This window comes from Lucilia cuprina, chromosome 4 (genome assembly GCF_022045245.1).
Source record: "Lucilia cuprina isolate Lc7/37 chromosome 4, ASM2204524v1, whole genome shotgun sequence".
NCBI lineage: Eukaryota > Metazoa > Arthropoda > Insecta > Diptera > Calliphoridae > Lucilia > Lucilia cuprina.
The window spans coordinates 52,014,805-52,036,905 of NC_060952.1; the positions used below are offsets into that span (position 1 = coordinate 52,014,805).

Consider the following 22,101-nt stretch of genomic DNA (forward strand, 5'->3'; position numbering starts at 1 on the left):
AAAAGAAAAATATACTTTTTTCCCAAAAAATGGCAAAAAATCGCCTTTTTTAAGTTTTTAAATTAAAAGATTTTTACATTATTCTTTCACTGCTTGATATATAAACTTGTTGTTAAGCGAATAAAAGAAAAAAATGGCGAAAATCGGGAATATTTGGACCCACTATTATCAAAAATCTAAAGTAAGGACGGTAAAAATTTAAAAATTTTAATTTTCAAATGCGAATATCTCCTAAACTATAAGAGATAATTTACTGCTACGACAATATTTTTTTTTTATATTGCTCGATGAGGAGATTCTATATACGAAATTTTCTAAAATCGGAACTCAAATGAAGAAATAGGATCGTTTTAAAAATTTAATATAGCCGAGGTGTCCTAATTTGAGAACCCCCCGCCGGGCCCCTGGTTGGCCTATAAGGTCCAAATTCAAAACCTAAACCTTCTCTTTGTGCATACCAAATTTCATTAAAATCGGATTTACCGTTTAGAAGTTACCGAATTATTTCCCTCTTTTTGTCCTATACCACTGTGCAACGTTTAGTTCATGATGGACTTAAAGCTTATAACAGCTATTTTTTAATTACTTCCGCGGAAGAAATGAGAAATGTACATTATGCACCGGAGTTTACGTGCCTAACATGTGTTAGTGCATTAAATAAATGCTGGAAATTTGGGCGTAATTCGATGCCGTTTGGAATTCCAGTTGTATGGTCTGATCCTGGCGAACATAAGAGTGAAAATTGCTACGCGTGCCAGAACGATACATTTGGTCTTAACAGAAAAAGTATTTTTTCTAGATTTAGAAAATATATCATATATACCACTATTATTTTTGCTTAATTTCCGTTTCCTTTAAAATGTTATATTAATAACGGATGAATACCTATGAGTAAAAAGGGTCACAAAAAACGCCCTGCCTATTAATTATTAGATTAATTTTGAATTTTATAGTGTGGTAATGTTTTTAAGTGAATTATGGACGTTATATATATTTTTTGAAGGATATTTTGTATGGGGGCTAGGATGAGAGATGTGTAAAAATTTCGTAAAGTTTTTTGATTAATAATGAATATTTATATATGCAAACATAGACGGAATATGCAACAACAAATCGATGTCATTTTGTTGCAAATTTTTTGATACGAAAGAAAAATAGTTAAAAGATATTTTGAGTTACTGGCTTTACATACATAGAAATCCTGGTAACTACAAATATTTGAAAGTAAAACACTAAACTGGTGTTAGAATTTTGTTAGGATCAGTCCATAATTGCCCCTTCCTTCTGTGAAGGTGACAATTTTCGTTAAAATGTTTAGTGATTTTCTTTTATTTATTTGGTATAGAATTACGGTTTTTAGATGGCCTTTCCCCATAAAAAAAACAATTTTATAAAACAGTTGATGGATCTGTTAAAAAACCATGTCCACAAGGGTCATTGGTGGATCTGTACATAAAACCACGTCCGCAAGGGTTAGTTTAAGGATTTGCAAACAAAACCATACCCGCCAGGATCAGTTTATTTATCTGTCCATAAAACCATTCATATATTTTGAAAAAAGGTAAGACACTAAAATAACAACTTACAAAAACGTAGTTACGTTTGTAATGCAGAATAGTTTTACAAATTTTTAGTTTGAGTGTAGTGATTTTTTTTATTTTTATTTAGTAATCTTTAATTTCATAGAAATTTTTGAATTTTTTTGTTTGAATTTGACCATAATTCGATTTTGTACCAACTTATAGAAAAATCCATATTCTGATTTGTGAAAGGTATTAATTAAACTCTAAAGAATTGATTGAACTTAAGTTCGTGGTAAGCATTATAAGGATATCTGGGCTAATTATATCTTTATTAGATATGATGTTTTTTTTAGGGTTGGTTGTGAATTATATATTCATGGGAGAGTCTTTGTCTTTTGAACCTATATGGTTCGATTATACCATTTTTGCATACAAAGAGCGCAACATATTCTTTTGTTTTGGATCATCTAGCCGTTTGTACAATTTACAATGGCCACTTCGATGAACTTTGTAACAATTCCGAATTTTATGTGGAGTGGTGGCAACAATATGTTTTGAGTATAGGGGGTGGATTCTTCAGTTTATGTTGTTTAATTTGTTCCTCCACTCTTTCTCTTGGTTTTCACGAATTACACTGGAATTGATTCAGATGTGAGCGCGTAATTACAAAGATAAAAAAAGAATTTCGGAAAGTTGCCCTTATTGATCCATTGCAAAATATTGATGACCTTCACATTACAGCAAATCCTTCATTTATTTTCATAGTATTTATTATTTTCCAATGTTTCATAGCATTCTTTCATTTAATACCCATTGCTAGTGGAATTGAAGGTTTTTGGTTCGACACATGCAACAACGCTGCTTTCAAGCTTGAAACCAACCACCTGACAAACGTTAACTTCATTAAGACTATTCCAAAAATTGTAAGTGGATATTTTAGGCCCTTATCTCAGAAGCAAAAGAAGAATTATTGGCCTACTCATAATTCTATATCATTGGTTACGCCCTTTAAGAAGATTTACGAGTAAAAACATAACCGAGTTCATTGAATGTTAGATTTTTTTCCCCGAAACAGTCGTAAGTGACAATGGAAGCCAGTTTGGGGCCAATGACTTCGATACATTTTTAACACAGTATGGTGTAAATCATGTACATATACATATATGAAATTGACATGATTACTCATTGTACTTTATTTATTGCTTAAATCTATAGAGTGTTTAGGTGAATCTGCTATTTTAATTAGCAATGGTGATAAAAAATTTCAGAAAACCATCGTAAAGCTTATAAAATCAAAAAAGTAATAATTGTTACGATAGAGGGCATACAAACTGGAAATACCGGTACCTATCACGCAAAGGATATAAACAAGTGATTAAAGTTTTCCGCCTAATCTTCTTTCGTAGTCCTCAGCAGATTATCCGGTTTTGTAATGTTCAATCCCTGTTGGAGACATGCCAGTCTAATGTTATGTACATTTAGAAGTATATAGGCGAAACTGATTGTCAAGGACCTTAGTCCCCTGTCAAAGACCTAACTGGTGAGAATGTGTTAGTAGAAGCACAACAATAAACACAGTTGTTCAAAAAATGTATTTTTTTGACGTTATTTTTTGTGAAATTTTATATCCTAGTGAATGAAAATATTAGTTAATTATTTTTTTGAACATATATTTTATCTCAAAACATATTATAAACACGACAAAACACGACACATGAAAAAAGTATGTAAAATACTTTTTTAATTTTCAATACCAAAATGTACAACTTTTCTTTTTTCAGTTTTAATTAAAATACCTGTTTTCTAATAGTTTTTTATATAATATGTATAAATTTTCATTTATAATTTTTGTTTAAAAAAATGAAAGAAAAATATATGAAAAATTATAAAGAAGAAAGGGATGGAAAGAAAAACCAAGTTGTTGCTAGCATTGTGAATGATGCTTAATTCTACATACCTTTTGGAATAGAAACCACTAGGAAATGTTTGAATTTAAATTCATAATAAATTTTAAATAATTATGTCCTGAGCTCTGCCGACATAGAAGTAATATAACTTGTGCTGGTGTATGATATGAACACATAAATATAAGGATTCCCCAATGAAATGAAATAACTCAAATTTGTGGATTTACTTAATTATGAAATCACTCAAATTTAAAAATAAAAGCAATTAATAAAATAATTAAGTTTTTGTTATTATTTTCGAATTTTAGCATCTCTCAAATGCAACTTATTAAATCAAGAATATAATATTATAGTACATAGTAAACTATTATACATTCCCATGATTTTTTAGATATTTATTTGCTGCAATATGTTAAATTGCACTGATTTGGCTTGTGTACTTCATCATCATCATTTTTATGCTCATCTACATCACCTGAAAAATCACCTACAAGACGATAATGACCACCAAGGTGAGTAATATATCCATAATTATTATAAGTTAATGAATTGAATTTTTACAATTATTTTCTAAATAAAATTTGATTATATCTTGCATACATTTTTCACATTTTATAATTTTTCAATTTCAACATGAACTGAGAGTATATTTGTTCAAACCTACACATCCCGCACATGTTTATTTAGTTTTTCACAATAGTGTGAGTGTTTTTTGATACTATGCTGTATTGTGAATTTAAAAACAAATATACTCATTCAGACGTTTAGTATATAAAGTATGAAAAAATGGAATTTATGCCGCAGTTCTATTCTACATACAAAAGTGCCATCACTGTTCTGCAAATGTCACATAACAACGTTATAAAATTCTATTTTATACATGTTGAAACGTTACGACTACATTTCGGTAAGCATCGTCATTGCTTTTCCTTAATCAAAAACGATCAGATTTTCTTACGGTTACAGTACGTCGCCTTAACTGCCTTAACTGAACCTTTACTTATGTAATCGAATTGAGTAATTATGTTTTTATTTTTCAGATTTATACAATTCTTTTTAAAAAAAAATTATAAATAAACTAAAGACTTACCGTAAAACATCGTTTTTTTTATATAAATGAAAAATCAAAACAAAACTGAATAAAATTTACAAAATTGGATCGAAACTCTGGTCATTACATCTGCAGATATATTTTATTGGCAAGCAAAGCCAGATAAAAAATTTGGACAAACCTTGGACTGATATTCACCCAATACCATATATTTATGGAAAATTTTAGCCATTTACCACTTACCGTATGGACCTGATCGTGCTTTCAGCAAACAGACGTATGGAAATACATGGTTTTCATTAGGAATTAGGTAACATATGTACATTTTTCTATTGTGGGTATAAATAATTGGATTTTTTTTGCGTATTGGGGCTTTTTGGGGATACAAAATAATTATTTGGGGATGAGTATTGAACAAAATCTGGCAAAAGTGAAAAGTATAATATATCTGGCATCTTTCGTTTTATATTGTTACTGTATTTTTATCTGTCATTCTCATGTTTTCACTTCAAGATTATTATATTAGTGCTAATATCTACAATAATATATACTAGCCAACTTTGTCAGAAAATATCGATCCTAGTGGTACGAAAAGGGACTTAAGATCCTGATAATTCAATTAGAAATAAAAGAATGATACCAAAAATATATTTTGGAATGTTTAAAAACAGATCCATATAACAAAAATTATTATTTTTAGATTCCTCAAGAAATCTTTTAAATCCCAATATTAAATTTTGGTTTTATCTCTGAAAAAAGATAAAAAAATAGCAAATATGGTCAAAAATCGTCTCTTTATTGATATTATATGAAAAGATGGTACAAATGCCCCAAATGGGCCAAAAATATATGCTTCGGTTGATATTAACCCCTTAAAACAGTTTTGAGCAAAAAGACCATTCGATTCTAATTTTTGTGTTTCGTAAAATATGGTCAAATATGAAATACAGAAAAAATTCGAATACTTTTGTGAAGTAATTTTATGGACTTTTTTTTAAAAAAGTTAGATTTATTTAAATAAATGTAATTTAACCACATTTTAAGGAGTATGATATTAAACCTTAGAACTCTCTAGACAATATATCAAATTTAATTATTAATTTTACACACAATAAATATTAAAAAATTATGTTTCTTTAAAATAAAACCTAAATTCGAATACTTATGCGAGACACTGTATATTTCATATTGCTTGCCTATAATATAAAAATATTTTCCTACATACATATATTATTCGAAGTGAACAATATTGAAAGGTAGAGCATCAGGGTTTGTTTTTGCTTCACTGTGTTTTGCTTTTTCTTATTTGCTTAACTACAACCAAGAATTATAGAAACATAGATTGCGCATTCAGTATGTAAAAAAATGTTCGTTCTGCGCATGTACGTCATATCAGCCTAGAACTTGAGAAAAATAAAAGCAAAACATAAACAAAGTGACATTTTTGGAAAATAAAAAAATATTTCAATACAAATAAAATACATAATACAAATAAAAAAAACTAATTTCGCACGCCTTGGAGTTGTTGGTGCTTTTGCAATTTTTCACAGCGCATTTCATATTTAAAGTATTTTATTTTTTTAAATTTTTACAAAATTTTTTGACGTTTTTAAAATTTTTTTAAATTTTTTTTTAGACGTCAATCACTTTATTTGCTGATGTGACGTAGCACATCGAACACCTGTTGATTTAAACCAAAAAAACCTGCGCAATGCGTAATCTATATTTTTATAATTCTTGACTACAACTACGAGAAAATGAAGCAGCAAAGGCAAACAGCAAAGTCAAAAAATCAAAATTAAACTCATTAGCTGTAGTGGTACAGTGAAATGTTGTATGCTAACGCAGTCAGTCACAGCGATTAATTTCAAACGATCACTACTGCTTACAGCGTTTCAGCTCTTGTGGTTTCTCTTGTGCTTTTGCTGAACTTATTTTCTGCGCTCTTTTACTTTGTAAAGAACTGCTTAAAGGTTTTATAATGTATATAAAATAACTTTGTGTTTGCAAAATTCTCTTTGACATGTTGTACATATGTACATACATACATGGGGGGTTCTGTTCTATGGAAATAATGGACCAATTTCAACCATTTTCAATAGGGTTCGTCCCTTGGACATTAGAAGATCATGTACTAAATTTCATTCAATTATTTTCAAATTGCGACCTGTAGTTTGATTAAAAGGTTTACATGGACGGACGGACAGAAGGACAGACGGACGGACATAGCTAAATCGACTCTGAAAATGATTATAAGCCGATTGGTATACTTTAAGGTGCGTTACAAACATCAGCACAAACCCAATATACCCTGCCCACTAAAGTGGTGTAGGGTATAAATATGACATTTTTTGATGAAATTTTCAGAGATTGTCTCGGATTTTTGCTCCTATCTCCGTTATTTACCGACCGATTTTGCTGATTTTAAACAGGGGTCCTCTAAAAACTGATTTCAACAGACAGATGGACATGGTTTAATCGACTCCGCTATCTATAAGAATCCAGAATATATGTACTTTATAGGGTCGGAAAATTATATTATAGAATTTACAAAGGAATGACAAACTTATATATACCCTTCTCACGAAGGTGAAGGGTATAAAAAAATTATATACATACTTAGAGGATGAGGATGCAAAAACTACAAACAAGTTTTTACATGTAATGAAAAATTCATTTAGATATTAAACGTAAATTTGTAAATTCGTGTTGATTGTTTTAGGAGAACAAAAAAGGTGTAAATAAATAAACATACATACATACATATATTCACACATACATTGATCATTTAATAGACACTACGAATGCATTTCTATCGGTTTACAAAATTATTATTACTGTTGTTTGCTTTATATGGCAATATATATGTGATTTATTTCATATCATCCTGTTACAAACAATATGTTTAAATATAACCTGAAGAAAAACAATTTTCTACATACATATGTACATGATTGAATATATTTTTACATTCATATGTATGTACACTGTCGGACAAAATAAACTGCAAAAGTGCTCATGCTATATTCTTTCAGCGAAGTATCTGTTAAATGATTCTTTAGTAAGGAAAAAATTATCAAAATCATTTAGTTGATATACAATGCTACAAAAAAAGAAGAACAATAAATTAAAATTATTCTACCTTAAATTTTTCTGTATAACATCCAAAATTAAAGTAAATTCACGTTTTTGTCGGACAAAATAAAGTGTAAATGTTGATATTCTTGTATATCAACATTTTTAATCTATTTTGATTCTGATTTGAATATCTGGATCTACTTAAGACATTTTTGTATTTTATTTACTATTATTGTTTGCAATCGCCTTGCCTTCTGCTTGCTTTTCCCCATACGATTATTTTCAAAAGAAATCCGTTTCTGTTTGCTATTTCAAATGTCAAAAATTAATCTATTATAAATATAATATATATATATATATATATATATATATATATATATATATAGTATGTGATATATATATATAAATATTTATAATAATAATATATATAATAATATATATATACACGAATTACAAATTTACGTTATAATATCTAAATGAATTTTTTCATTACATGTAAAAACTTCTTTGTAGTTTTTGCATCCTCATCCTCTAAGTATGTATATAATTTTTTTAAACCCTTCACCTTCGTGAGAAGGGTATATATAAGTTTGTCATTCCTTTGTAAATTCTATAATATAATTTTCCGACCCTATAAAGTACATATATTCTGGATCCTTATAGATAGCGGAGTCGATTAAACCATGTCCATCTGTCTGTTAAAATCAGTTTTTAGAGGACCCCTGTTTAAAATCAGCAAAATCGGTCGGTAAATAACGGAGATAGGAGCAAAAATCCGAGACAATCTCTGAAAATTTCATCAAAAAATGTTATATTTGTGCTGATGTTTGTAACGCACCTTAAAGTATACCAATCGGCTTATAATCATTTTCAGAGTCGATTTAGCTATGTCCGTCCGTCTGTCCTTCTGTCCGTCTGTCCTTCTGTCCGTCCGTCCATGTAAACCTTTTAATCAAACTACAGGTCGCAATTTGAAGATAATTGAATGAAATTTAGTACATGATCTTCTAATGTCCCAGGGACGAACCCTATTGAAAATGGTTGAAATCGGTCCATTATTTCCATAGAACAGAACCCCCCATATATGTATGTACATATGTACAACATGTCAAAGAGAATGGTGCAAACACAAAGTTATTTTATATACATTATAAAACCTTTAAGCAGTTCTTTACAAAGTAAAAGAGCGCAGCAAATAAGTTCAGCAAAACCACAAGAGCTGAAACGCTGTAAGCAGTAGTGATCGTTTGAAATTAATCGCTGTGACTGACTGCGTTAGCTGTTTGCCTTTGCTGCTTCATTTTCTCGTAGTTGTAGTTAAGCAAATAAGAAAAAGCAAAACACAGTGAAGCAAAAACAAACCCTGATGCTCTACCTTTCCTTGCGTACATTTCATGTTCGTATATTACTGCTTGCATGGCTTCAATATTGTTCACTTCGAATAATATATGTATGTAGGAAAATATTTTTATATTATAGGCAAGCAATATGAAATATACAGTGTCTCGCATAAGTATTTGAATTTAGGTTTTATTTTAAAGAAACATAATTTTTTAATATTTATTGTGTGTAAAATTAATAATTAAATTTGATATATTGTCTAGAGAGTTCTAAGGTTTAATATCACACTCCTTAAAATGTGGTTAAATTACATTTATTTAAATAAATCTAACTTTAAAAAAAAAAAAAAGTCCATAAAATTACTTCACAAAAGTATTCGAATTTTTTCTGTATTTCATATTTGACCATATTTTACGAAACACAAAAATTAGAATCGAATGGTCTTTTTGCTCAAAACTGTTTTAAGGGGTTAATATCAACCGAAGCATATATTTTTGGCCCATTTGGGGCATTTGTACCATCTTTTCATATAATATCAATAAAGAGACGATTTTTGACCATATTTGCCATTTTTTTTGTCTTTTTTCAGAGATAAAACCAAAATTTAATATTGGGATTTAAAAGATTTCTTGAGGAATCTAAAAATAATAATTTTTGTTATATGGATCTGTTTTTAAACATTCCAAAATATATTTTTGGTATCATTCTTTTATTTCTAATTGAATTATCAGGATCTTAAGTCCCTTTTCGTACCACTAGGATCGATATTTTCTGACAAAGTTGGCTAGTATATATTATTGTAGATATTAGCACTAATATAATAATCTTGAAGTGAAAACATGAGAATGACAGATAAAAATACAGTAACAATATAAAACGAAAGATGCCAGATATATTATACTTTTCACTTTTGCCAGATTTTGTTCAATACTCATCCCCAAATAATTATTTTGTATCCCCAAAAAGCCCCAATACGCAAAAAAAATCCAATTATTTATACCCACAATAGAAAAATGTACATATGTTACCTAATTCCTAATGAAAACCATGTATTTCCATACGTCTGTTTGCTGAAAGCACGATCAGGTCCATACGGTAAGTGGTAAATGGCTAAAATTTTCCATAAATATATGGTATTGGGTGAATATCAGTCCAAGGTTTGTCCAAATTTTTTATCTGGCTTTGCTTGCCAATAAAATATATCTGCAGATGTAATGACCAGAGTTTCGATCCAATTTTGTAAATTTTATTCAGTTTTGTTTTGATTTTTCATTTATATAAAAAAAACGATGTTTTACGGTAAGTCTTTAGTTTATTTATAATTTTTTTTTAAAAAGAATTGTATAAATCTGAAAAATAAAAACATAATTACTCAATTCGATTACATAAGTAAAGGTTCAGTTAAGGCAGTTAAGGCGACGTACTGTAACCGTAAGAAAATCTGATCGTTTTTGATTAAGGAAAAGCAATGACGATGCTTACCGAAATGTAGTCGTAACGTTTCAACATGTATAAAATAGAATTTTATAATGTTGTTATGTGACATTTGCAGAACAGTGATGGCACTTTTGTATGTAGAATAGAACTGCGGCATAAATTCCGTTTCTGTTTGCTATTTCAGCGGAATATGTAATAAATTGCGGTCAAAAATTAATGAATGACATATATATATATAATATATATATATATATTATATATATATATATATATATAATATATATTATATATATATATATATATATATATATATATATATATATATATATATATATATATATATTATATATATATATATATATATATTTATATATATATATATATATTATATATATATATATATATATATATATATATATATATATATATATATATATATATATAAAGTTTTAGCCATCTATCACTTACCGTATGGACTTTATAGTGCTTTCAGCCAACAGACGTATGGAAACACAAGGTTTTCTAATTAGGAAATGGGTTAAATATGTACATTTTTCGATTGTGGGTATAAATAATAGAATTTTTTTTAGTGTATTGGTGCTTTTTGGGAATACAAATACAGTGAAAGCGAAACGTTTAATATATCTGGCATCTTTCGTTTTATATTGTTACTGTATTTTTATCTGTCATTCTCATGTTTTCACTTCAAGATTATTGTTTACCACCTGTCTCTTAAGATTACGTTCTCAGCAAATGTGCTCATTCTCTCATTAAAGATACATATACAAAATGAAATACATGTGTTTGTAATTACTAATAGCTGAATATTTATTTAACTTGCGACTCTTACTCCAGCACTTATTTATTTCTCTACGGACTTTCATAATGATTAAGCGCGTTCACACAATTCAAGTACGAGTAAAATATCGCATTTAACTAAACAAACATATTCAAGTGGAAAATATAATAGTAGTAATATTTAACATTATATGTATCCAAATATACTACGTACATTACAAACCAACAAAATAAAAAAGTTAAATATTTATTGTATTTGTATAATTTTTTTTAACATTTATCAAAATGAATGACATTAAATTTTTTAATAAGTGCGCGTTTACTAAGAAAATTAGTAAACTTTTAGTGACTCTTGATGTAAATGTGAAATTGAAATTACCGTTAATTAGTAATGTTGGTCCATTACTAATTATTATTATTGTTATTATTGATTAGAATGTATCTAGAGCTAGTCACATATTCAAATCTCATTACATACTCGTAATTAGTACATCCATGTGGCTTAACAATTCACTGTTGAGAAAAAACCAAAACATTTTTGAGTTTTTTATTCCATCCAAATACTCAAAACTGGATAACTTGCTTTACTATGGATCAGAGAATAAAACAGAATTGCCGGTAACACAATCTGGTATGTATTATGTCTAATATTTCAATCATAAAATCGTTAAATAATTTCGCTTGGCGTTACGTTATTTTAAATATATCCCCCTGCTTTCGTATTGCATGTATTAAAGAAAAAGTTATAATCATATCATATTGCGGAAGATCCACCATTCAGGAAATTTTGTTCCTCCAAAAGACAAAAAAATCTAAATTGCTAGATAATTACCCAGTTGGAAATAATCTTCTGATAGTTAAATAATTGTTAACGTCATGTTATTTTAAGAAAATAACACAAGTAAAAATAATTCGAGATAAAAATTTTTTTGATTTATTTTTATAGTAACACTAAAATTACAAAAATAAATTAAAATAAGTTGCAAATCAAATGATAACTCAATTTTTCTTTTCTAAAATGACCGCTATATTACTACCTCAACTTGCTGTGCATTTAAACCTTGTGCGCAAGGTACAGGTCGCAATTTTCAAGACAATTGGATGAAGTTTGATACACGCTCTTTTTTGATGCCTATTAAAAATGGTTGAAATCGGCATATTATTTGACATAGCCCCCATACAGCAGAACCCTCTGAATAGAGCCTTTGAGCTCATAATTTCATATAAAGCGGCACAAACAAGTTTTGTACAAGCCTTGATGACCTTGACGAAGGCAGAAAAAATTTTGTGTAAAAAATTAATGGATTTAGAAAAAATTTTTATAGTCAGTTTTTAGCATAAATAAATATAATTTAAAATATATGTATATTGATCATTTAATTGTATATCAGGCTGCGTATTAAATTCTGAAGCGAGTATTTTTATCGTATAATTAGCAAATTGTAGAAGGAAAAAAATATCTTTGAGTTTAGTTGTGTTTAATCGAAACATATGTAATCGTATCCGCACACAGAAAAATAAAAATGAATTTCAGTTATGAAATTGTTCATATTAAGAAAAAATGTTTTGATTTTGCTTTGACAAAAACAGTATTATAATAATTAATTTATAAATTGTTATATTTGGAACCATATTTTATGGGATTTCTTAATGAATTTGATTAAATTTTTAATTATTATTTTTTAAGTATCGACTAAAAATTAATTATTCTAACTCAAGAGTTTACTAAATTGCGAAAAAAACATTCCCAATAAAAATGGTAATATTTTTTATTGAATATAAAAAAGTAACATAAATAACATGTCTATATGTATGCACACCACGATATTTTCAGGAACACTTGAGTAACTGCGAAACCAAATTAATGAAAACTCCTAGCAATAACCGGACATTTATGGACATGCATCAATAATCTAAAAAAAAACAACAAAAAAAAGGGCGATAATTCTTGCGCTACGCTTACCACGTATTAACTTTCAACACCTTATTTTAATGCATTTTGGATATAATACATTTGAATATATAGCGGAGTCGATTAAGCCATGTCCGTCTGTCTGTTGAAATCAATTTTTAGAGGTCCCCAGATATCGGCGAGATCCGAATCTTCAATAATTCAGTTAGACATGCTTTCGAGAAGATCGCTATTTAAAAAATCAGCAAAATCGGTCTATAAACGGAGATATGTTGGTAATACAGCTGATATTTGTTTGAGGGTGGTAATACAGTTTGACGGTGGTATTACAGTATAACGCACTATGGTTTCAAATCGATTTTTTTATGGCGAAAATTTAAAAAAAAAAATATTATAAATTTTTAAAAGTGAATTTATTATATTAATGGCAACACTCCAGGCAATCAAGAAAATATATTAAAAAAGAAGTTATCAACACTACCGATCTGCTAGGATTTCAAAGCTGAAACTTTAAACACGTGTTATTAAATAAGTGTTAAAACAGAATTACAATTGTATAACGAGCAATCCTTAAAAAATAAAGTTATAAGGTATTTCAAAAATGGAAAATATAGCCTAAGGTAGGTAGTTTAATTGTATATTTTGAATTTTATTTTTGTTGTGTCCTTGTCGTAATTCTTTATGTTGTCATTGTGTAGTGTTGTAGTGTCAACATAACCTATAAGTTTCGTGGACCAAAAGTTGTTTTTGGGCACGAACTTGCATGGAAGTTTAAATGTGGAAGTGTTCGTCAAAGTGTGTATTTTGGGTGTATATGCATATCTCGCCAGCATTTTTCAGCAAACTCTCACAATTGTAATTTTATTTTAGCACAATTTTTGATTAACCGTACCGAAATGCTTTCGGTTTGGAATACAAACGGGCGCAAAGATAATGTACTAATAGAGTGGGTTTTTCAAAAAATCAATAAAGGTCTGAATATTACGAAAAAAATCAAATAAAACAAAATGTATATAATTTTCTTTCACATATAAAAAAATATTTACCGAAGTACAATTACAAATTAGAGCGGTGTCAAAAAGCCCATTATAAGTGGGTTTCGACAAATATGGTTATTAATATTGAGAAAAGTGACTATATTACCATACCACCAAATACTGCTGGACGTCCACATTTAACTTATAATGAAGGCAGCTTGCGATTAAAGCGAAAACTAGCAGCTGATCTTTCAGTAGACAATAATAATAACACACCACTTCTAATTCATGCTGCCGCCGTTTCTGCAAAGAAGGCAAAAGAGCCTGATGTATCATTCTTCTTAAAAAAAAAACATTAAATTCATTAACATTCAGTTCAAGAGGTTCTCGAAACAACAATATATAAACATCAGACTTCAGAATAAAACCCACAACGCTGACATATACCCCAGTTATAAAGAAATGCTTTCTGCTAAGTCCGAATGTAGACCGAGTGGTGTACTTCTTTCAGAAACAGTTGCTCAGGTACCATTACATAATTTGTTGGACCACACAGCAAATCGCATAATATTATTACAACAAGAAATATTCAGACAGTTTCCATATATAAGCGAAGTGAATTTTGTTGCTAGCTATGGTTTTGATGGTTCTTCGGGGCAATGTATTTATAAACAAAGATTTGAAACAGAGAGATCTAATTTCACCTATCAGTCGTTATTCGTTACCACTTTAATACCATTAAAGATGTCAGATATTTTGGAAAAAGTAGTTTGGGTTAACAGCACCCATTAGATTTTGTAGACCGATTAAAATTGAATTTACTAATGAAACCAAATATCATATTTTGCATGAAAAAGCTAATTTAGATACCGAAATTAAAAACTTGAAACCGTTTATGTGTATTGTTTTAGATGATACTTAGATGCATAAAAATCACCTATGACCTCAAAATTACACTAATTGATGGCAAAGTTCTAAACATTTTAACTGGTACAAATTCCTGTCAGTCGTGCCCAATATGCGGGGCAAAACCAATGCAGTTTTTAAAGATTGACGATCTAAACTCAGAATATTTTTTACCGAAACCTGAAACACTATGTTACGGAGTTAGCCCCCTACACACATGGATACGGTTTTTCGAGTTTGTTTTAAAAATATCTTATAGAATCGGGATAAACAAGTGGCAAATCCGAGACGCAAATGATAAAGCCACTATGGAAGCTCGTAAAACCGAAATCCAACGTAGAATGTGGGTTGAAATGGGACGGCAATACGGCGAGAAGAGCCTTTTCCGATATCGATATGTTTGCATCAATATTGGACTTTGACGTGGATGTTCTCAAAAAATTTCATATTATTCTAATAACCATATCGTGTAAGTTTAAAGTTAACGTTGACAAATTTCAAAATTTCTGTGAACAAACTGCTATATTGTACATGAATAAGTATCCTTGGAATCCCATGTCAGCTACTGTTCATAAAATTTTAGTACATGGCTCTCAGATCATTGCTGCTTCTGTGCTGCCTGTGGGTTGCTTAGGAGAAAGCGCATCAGAAGCGCGGAACAAATTTTATAAGCAGGACAGACGGTCACACGCTAGACGAAATAACTGAATAAATAACTTGAGTGATGTTTTCCATAGAGTTATAGATTCGAATAGGGAGTTATTAGGCCGAATATAGAAATATTACTTGTTTGTATATAAAGTAGAGCTTAAATGAATTTAAATTCATTGAAACACTAATTATATAAAAGATACATCTATTGCGGAGGATTTCGGCATAACGTGTTTTATAGGAACCTAATTTTTTTCGTAAAATTGTATAAGATACTTAGTTAGTTTCAAAGGGGGCCTCTATAGCAGAAAATTAGTTTGTAGGTACATTTTCGTTATACCAAATTTGAAAAAGTGTGCGTTTTGAGACATTCATTGCGCCTAAAAAATGCATTAACAGGTGATCGGGCAGACCATTATGAACATTTTACAATAACAACTAAAATTACTACATAAAATATGAATTGGACTGAATTCCATTGAATCCCGAAAATTTTTCTCCATGAAACTACAATATAGACCACTTCTAATATACTACCATATACGTCACCTACCACAACCCATTTCTAAACAAGTAAAGGTGTTATATTCGCTAATCTTATATACCCGCCATCACCTCGTTTGACTCGAATGAAACTTACTTATGTCGAATTTCATCTATAAGCATTAATGTAATTTTCTAAATGGAACCTTATATAGGGGGATAGGGTCAATTATGGGTCGATCCTCATAAAATTTTGTGGGCAGAATTTGGTTCTTATAAAATTTATGTCGAATTTCATCGCTACGTATTTTTAAGCCATTAATGTCATTTCATGGACCGATCCTCATAAAATTTTTTAGTTAGATTTTAACTCGTATGAAACTTATTTATTTCGAATTTCATCTATATACTAGTATATTTAAGCCAGTAATGAGCGTTAAAGTAATTTTCTGAAGGGGACCTTATATGGGAGGTAGGGTCAATTATGGACCGATCCTCATAAAATTTTGCATAGTGATTTTGGATCATAAGAAACATACTTATGTCGAATTTCATAGCTTTATTCGTATTTTTAATTAAATTATGACTGTTAAAGCTGCTTTTCGAGGGGCCACTTGTATGGGATCTATCCGAAAACGTGGATCGATATTGCCCATTTTCATTACCTATAAGAAATATTTATGTGAAATTTCAATCCTCTAGCTCTTTCCATTCGGACTCTATCGTGCTTTCAACAGACAGACGGACAGACGTGGCTAGATCGTCATAGAATTTAATAAGGACCCAGAATATATATACTTCTGTGGGTCTATGACCAATATTTCGATGTGTGGGTATAAAAACTAGAGGAACACAGGTCACAAACATAAATACCTTTTAATCTAAAAAAAATTAGTTGCCAAAAAATGAATCAATTGTATCAATATCAAAAAAAAAAAAATATCACACAGAGTAATTTGGCGCCAATTTTTTAAATACAAAAGCTACAACAAATATGTAATATGATTGACAGCAAATAACTGTACGAATATTAATAGCAAAACATAAGTAAAAACTTCAATATGATCAATATGGTGTCAGTTATCGATAAAGTGCAAAAAAAATATATATAGATTTTAATATTTAAAATTTGAATTGAATGACGCCAGATCATGCATTTCGACCAATAGCTTTATTTTTGGATGGGTGCAGAATATTCGGCATGGCGAATATAACACTCTTAATTGTTTTTTGTATTTTGTTCAAACAACCTGAATTTTGCGTTATGCCAGTATTGCGCTAAATGCGTTATATGTTTGTACTTGTTTAGTGCCTGTCCACACAGGGAATCTTTTGTTGAGAAACATTTTCTATCATGCATATCTTTCGAAAATATTTTTTTTTCATTTGTCATCAAAAATGATCGACATACTTGAAAATAAAATGTGTGGTGAAGTCATATCCATAAAAAGTCCAGCGGATTAGTTTTGTGCGTAAAAAGGTTAAGCAGCGGCGTATTTCAGCTTAATTACAATTGGCACCATAAACGTCGACAATGAGTTTTCATACATTTTTTATGGAGGGCAAATTTCTTTTGTGGTTGGCGACATTATGCACCGAAAATAATCCATGCTCAACTTTACGAAAAAAATTTCGTAGCTTATATTTTCGTAATATTTACAAAAATTTCGTGTATAATACGAAATATTATTTAATAAAACCCTTTTCTATTTTTACGAAAGTACGAAAACCTTTCGTAATATTTTTTCTTCAATTTTAGCGAAATTAAACATAATTATTTTATTTAACATTTAAGAAAAAGTATAATATTATTCTTGAATTATTTTCATAAAAAAATTGAAAATTCGTGTGGAGAATAATTTTGAACTAAAATTAGAAAATTTATTTTAAAATGAACAAAAATGTTTGAATAAATTAATATTTCTTAAATTTTACCATATTTATTCAAAATTCCCTTTTATGAATTTATGTAAATTAATTTTTTCAAGAATATTTTGCATTATACTAAAATATTTCGTACAATTTCGTATATATTACGAAAGAATTTCGTGGTGCGAAACAACGAACGATTCGTACAATGTACGACATTTTTCGTATATATTAAGCATGGATTTTTTTTCAGTGTGGTTGAGATGGATTCGATTGTAAGTATATATTTTTAACTATAAATCGCTCGAATAAATAAAAATGGACAAATTACAAATACCGATATACCGAATAATCTATATCAATTAACCTATTAAGAAAACTTATTCTCAAAAACATAAAATTAATTAATTTTTTTATATAAAAAAGGATTTCACATGGAGCATATCAATTTTATAATTTTTTTCCCGACTACATTAACCCAAAAGCAGAACAAAATGGACAACAACTACGCTAAACGAAAATAAAAAAGAAAATACACAAGGCATCTAAACCAACAGACATCTAAACATACATAACGAAAAACACAGAAAAACAAAAGCAAAATGACCAACGCAATAAAGCTAACCTACATCCAAATATACGAATAGAATTCACAAAAACAAAATACACAACTCAATGACGCCAACAGCATCCAAACATACAAAACGAAATACACAGCTAAAGTGTTGTTGTTGCTTATTTAACAAAGCATGAAAAAATATGAGATTTTTTGATGAAATTTTCAGAGTTTGTTTCGGTTTTTTGGTCATATCTCTGTTATTTACCGACCGATTTTGCTGATTTTAAATAGCGATCTTCTCGAAAGCATGTCTAATAGAATTATTGAAGATTCGGATCTCGCCGATATCTGGGGTAATTGGATGAAATTTGGCACACACGCTTCTTTTGGTCCAAGGACGAAGCCTATTGAAATGGCCTTTTGGCTTATAATTAATTTAAATGATCCATTATGTTAACAAAAGTCGACAAAACTTTGTTTTATAGAACTTTAAATGACACTACCGATCCGATTTTTGTAATGATCGGGCTTCATTTGACCCTATCCCCCATACAAACTCCCCAAACTTAAAGGTCAAAATTCACTTACAAACACTAATAACACTTTTAAACTCTACATAAATAATATTAAAGAAGACTTAACTCCCCCTACTAACATTTTTAAGGATAGGGCCATATTTTGCCCTACTCCCCTTTAAGCCCTCTTAAAAAAATCTCTTTGTTTGCCAAAAAAGTAAAAATATTCCGAAACAAAATTAAAAAATAAACCAAATGCTTTATTTTTTTAATAATCCAAATTTTTAACATACATACTGACTGGTGTAGGGTATCATATGGTCGGCTACGCCCGACTATACATTCATACTTGTTTTTTATATCGTTTTGTTTTAAGTATTTAATTTTAATTCTTACATACATATGCAAATATGTATTTGACAGACTAAATCGATAAACTTTAATTTAAACAAGTAAGAGTGTTATATTCGGCTATGCCGAATCTTTCATACCCACCATCAAATCACTGATATATAAATTAACTTTGATATTTTGAATATTTTATTATTATATATCGATATTAATGAGAACGTCAGGGTAACATTTAAAAGAGGTCCATTAATGGGGGTTTTACTATTGACAGTGCTAATTTTTATAGGGAGTAGGGGTATTTATACATACATATATGGAACAATTCTCATAAAAGTCTGTTGGAAGATTTCAGTTCCTTATTTGTTTAAAATTTCAACGATATACTTGTATTTTGAAGCCAGCATTAAACTAAAGGAGCATTAAAGTCATAAAATATGATAGAGAGATTTTAAATCAAAATTGTTTTATGTCGAGTTGCATTGCGGTATTCATATTTTTTTCGCATCATTTTCTGGGCGGAATTTATATGGGGTGGTTTTATTATGGACTGATCCTCATAAAAATTGATAGAGAGATTTCGGTTCCTATAGAAGAGATAAAGATATTAGCTTACACAAAACTATTTTTTTTGTCGAATTTCATAAAACTACTAGTATTTTTAAGCCAGTACTGAGCTGAAGGAGCCTTATATGGGGGTTGCGTCAATTATAGACCGATCTCCGTAAAATTTTGTAGAACGATCTTGGTTCATACAGGTCAATTTTATATCGAATTTCATCACTTTACTCGTTTTTTAGCCCAGTAATTAATTTTTTGCTAGGAACATTATATGGGGGTAGGTCAATTAAGGCTCGATCCACATAAAATTAAGTTAAGAGTTTTTGACTGGCAAGGAACTTAATTGAGTCGAATTTTATTACTATAGTCATATTTTTGAGCAAGTAATGATCCTTAAAGTATTTTTCTGATAGGGACTTCATGTTGGGGGTAGGGTCAATTAACGCCTGTGCGACATAAAAATTGATAAAGAGATTTTGGCTTGTGAAAAACTTACTTCTGTAAAATTTCATCATCGCTGTACACGAATTTTTAAGGCAGTAATGAGCGTTAAAGTATTTTTATGGAGGGGACCTTGTATGGGGGTAGGGTCAATTATAGACCGATCCACATAAAGTTTGGTGGAATGGTTTTGGTTCCTAAGTTACAAACTTATGTCAAAATTTCTTCGCTATATTCGTATTTTTACGCCCATAATTAACGTTAAAGTGGTTTTCTGAAGGGGGCCTTATATGGGGGGAAGGGTCAATTATGGCCGATCCACATAAAATTTGGTAAATTTTGACTTGTATGAATCTTACTTCTGTGTAATTTCATTGCTATAATTCTATTTTTAAGCCAGTAAAATTTGGTAGAGATATTGCCTAGTATAAAACTTATTTCTGGGAAATTTGGTAAAGAGATTTTGGCTAGTATAAAACTTACTTCTGTTAAATATCATCGCTATAGTCGTATTTTTAAGCCAGTAATGAGCATTATAGTAATTTTATGGAGGGGACTTTATATGAGGGGTAGGGTCAATTATAGACCGATCCACATAAAATTCCATAAAGATTTTTTGGCTGGTAAGACACTTTCTTATATCAAATTTCATCGCTATATTCGTTTGTTTAAGCCAGTAATGAGCGTTAAAGTCATTTTCTGAAGAGGACCTTATATGTGGGGGTTTTTGGCTCAATTATGGACCGATCCACATAAAATTTCATAGAGAGGTTTTGGCTAGTAAGAAACTTACGTATGTCAAATTTCATCTCTATACTTGTATTTTTAAGCGAGTAATGAGCGTTAAAATAATTTTCTGAAGGGGACGTTATATGGGGGGGTAGGGTCAATTATGGACCGATATACTTAAAATTTGGTTGTGAGATATTGGCTTGCATGGAACTTATGTGTGCGGAATTTCATCGCTATATTCGTTTGTTTAAGCAAGTAATGAGCGTTAAAGTCATTTTCTGAAGGGGACCTTATATGGGGGGTAGGGTCAATTATGGACCGATCCACATAAAATTTCATAGAGAGGTTTTGGCTAGTAAGAAACTTACTTATGTCAAATTTCATCACTATATTCGTTTGTTTAAGCCAGTAATGAGCGTTAAAGTCATTTTCTGAAGGGGACCTTATATGGGGGGTAGGGTCAATTATGAACCGATCCACATAAAATTTCATAGAGAGGTTTTGGCTAGTAAAAAACTTACTTATGTCAAATTTCATCGCTATACTTGTAATTTTAAGAGAGTAATGAGCGTTAAAGTCATTTTCTGAAGGGGATTATGGACCGATATACATAAAATTTGGTTGAGAGATATTGACTTGTATGAAACTTATGTGTGTCGAATTTCATCGCTATATTCCCATTTTTAAGCCATATGGGGGGTAGGGCCAATTATGGTCCTATGTCCGCCATAATGCAGAATTATTTTTCAGACGTCAAAAAACTGATCAATGCGAAATTTTGTGGTATTTGCTTCATAAACAACGAATTTGTGAATATTTGAAGCTATTTGTACATTATTCCGGGGGGTACATTTGTATGGGGGCTATGTGAAATCGTTGACCGATTTTGCCCATTTTCAATACCAAACATTTCTGATCAATAAAATATATTTTGGGAAAATTTCATCTCAATATCTCTTATTTTGTGGACGCCATCGTGCCAACAACAGACAGACGGACGGACATGGCTAGA

At 29.8% G+C, this 22,101-nt stretch overlaps 1 protein-coding gene across 3 annotated transcripts in view; it reads left to right on the forward strand.

The window, feature by feature from the left end:
• The first annotated feature begins 3,804 nt into the window (after nt 1-3,804).
• The window catches only part of LOC111683110, a 238,572-nt gene continuing 220,275 nt past the window's right edge, over nt 3,805-22,101 (forward strand). The window contains exon 1 of one of the 3 annotated variants that reach the window (XM_046948340.1): nt 3,805-3,942. In XM_046948340.1, the coding sequence (XP_046804296.1) occupies nt 3,840-3,942 (103 nt within the window). In that variant the 5' untranslated portion in view covers nt 3,805-3,839. Of the gene's footprint in view, nt 3,943-11,566; nt 11,767-22,101 lie in introns of those variants that run through there. The other 2 variants (XM_046948341.1, XM_046948339.1) reach the window with 2 other exon arrangements.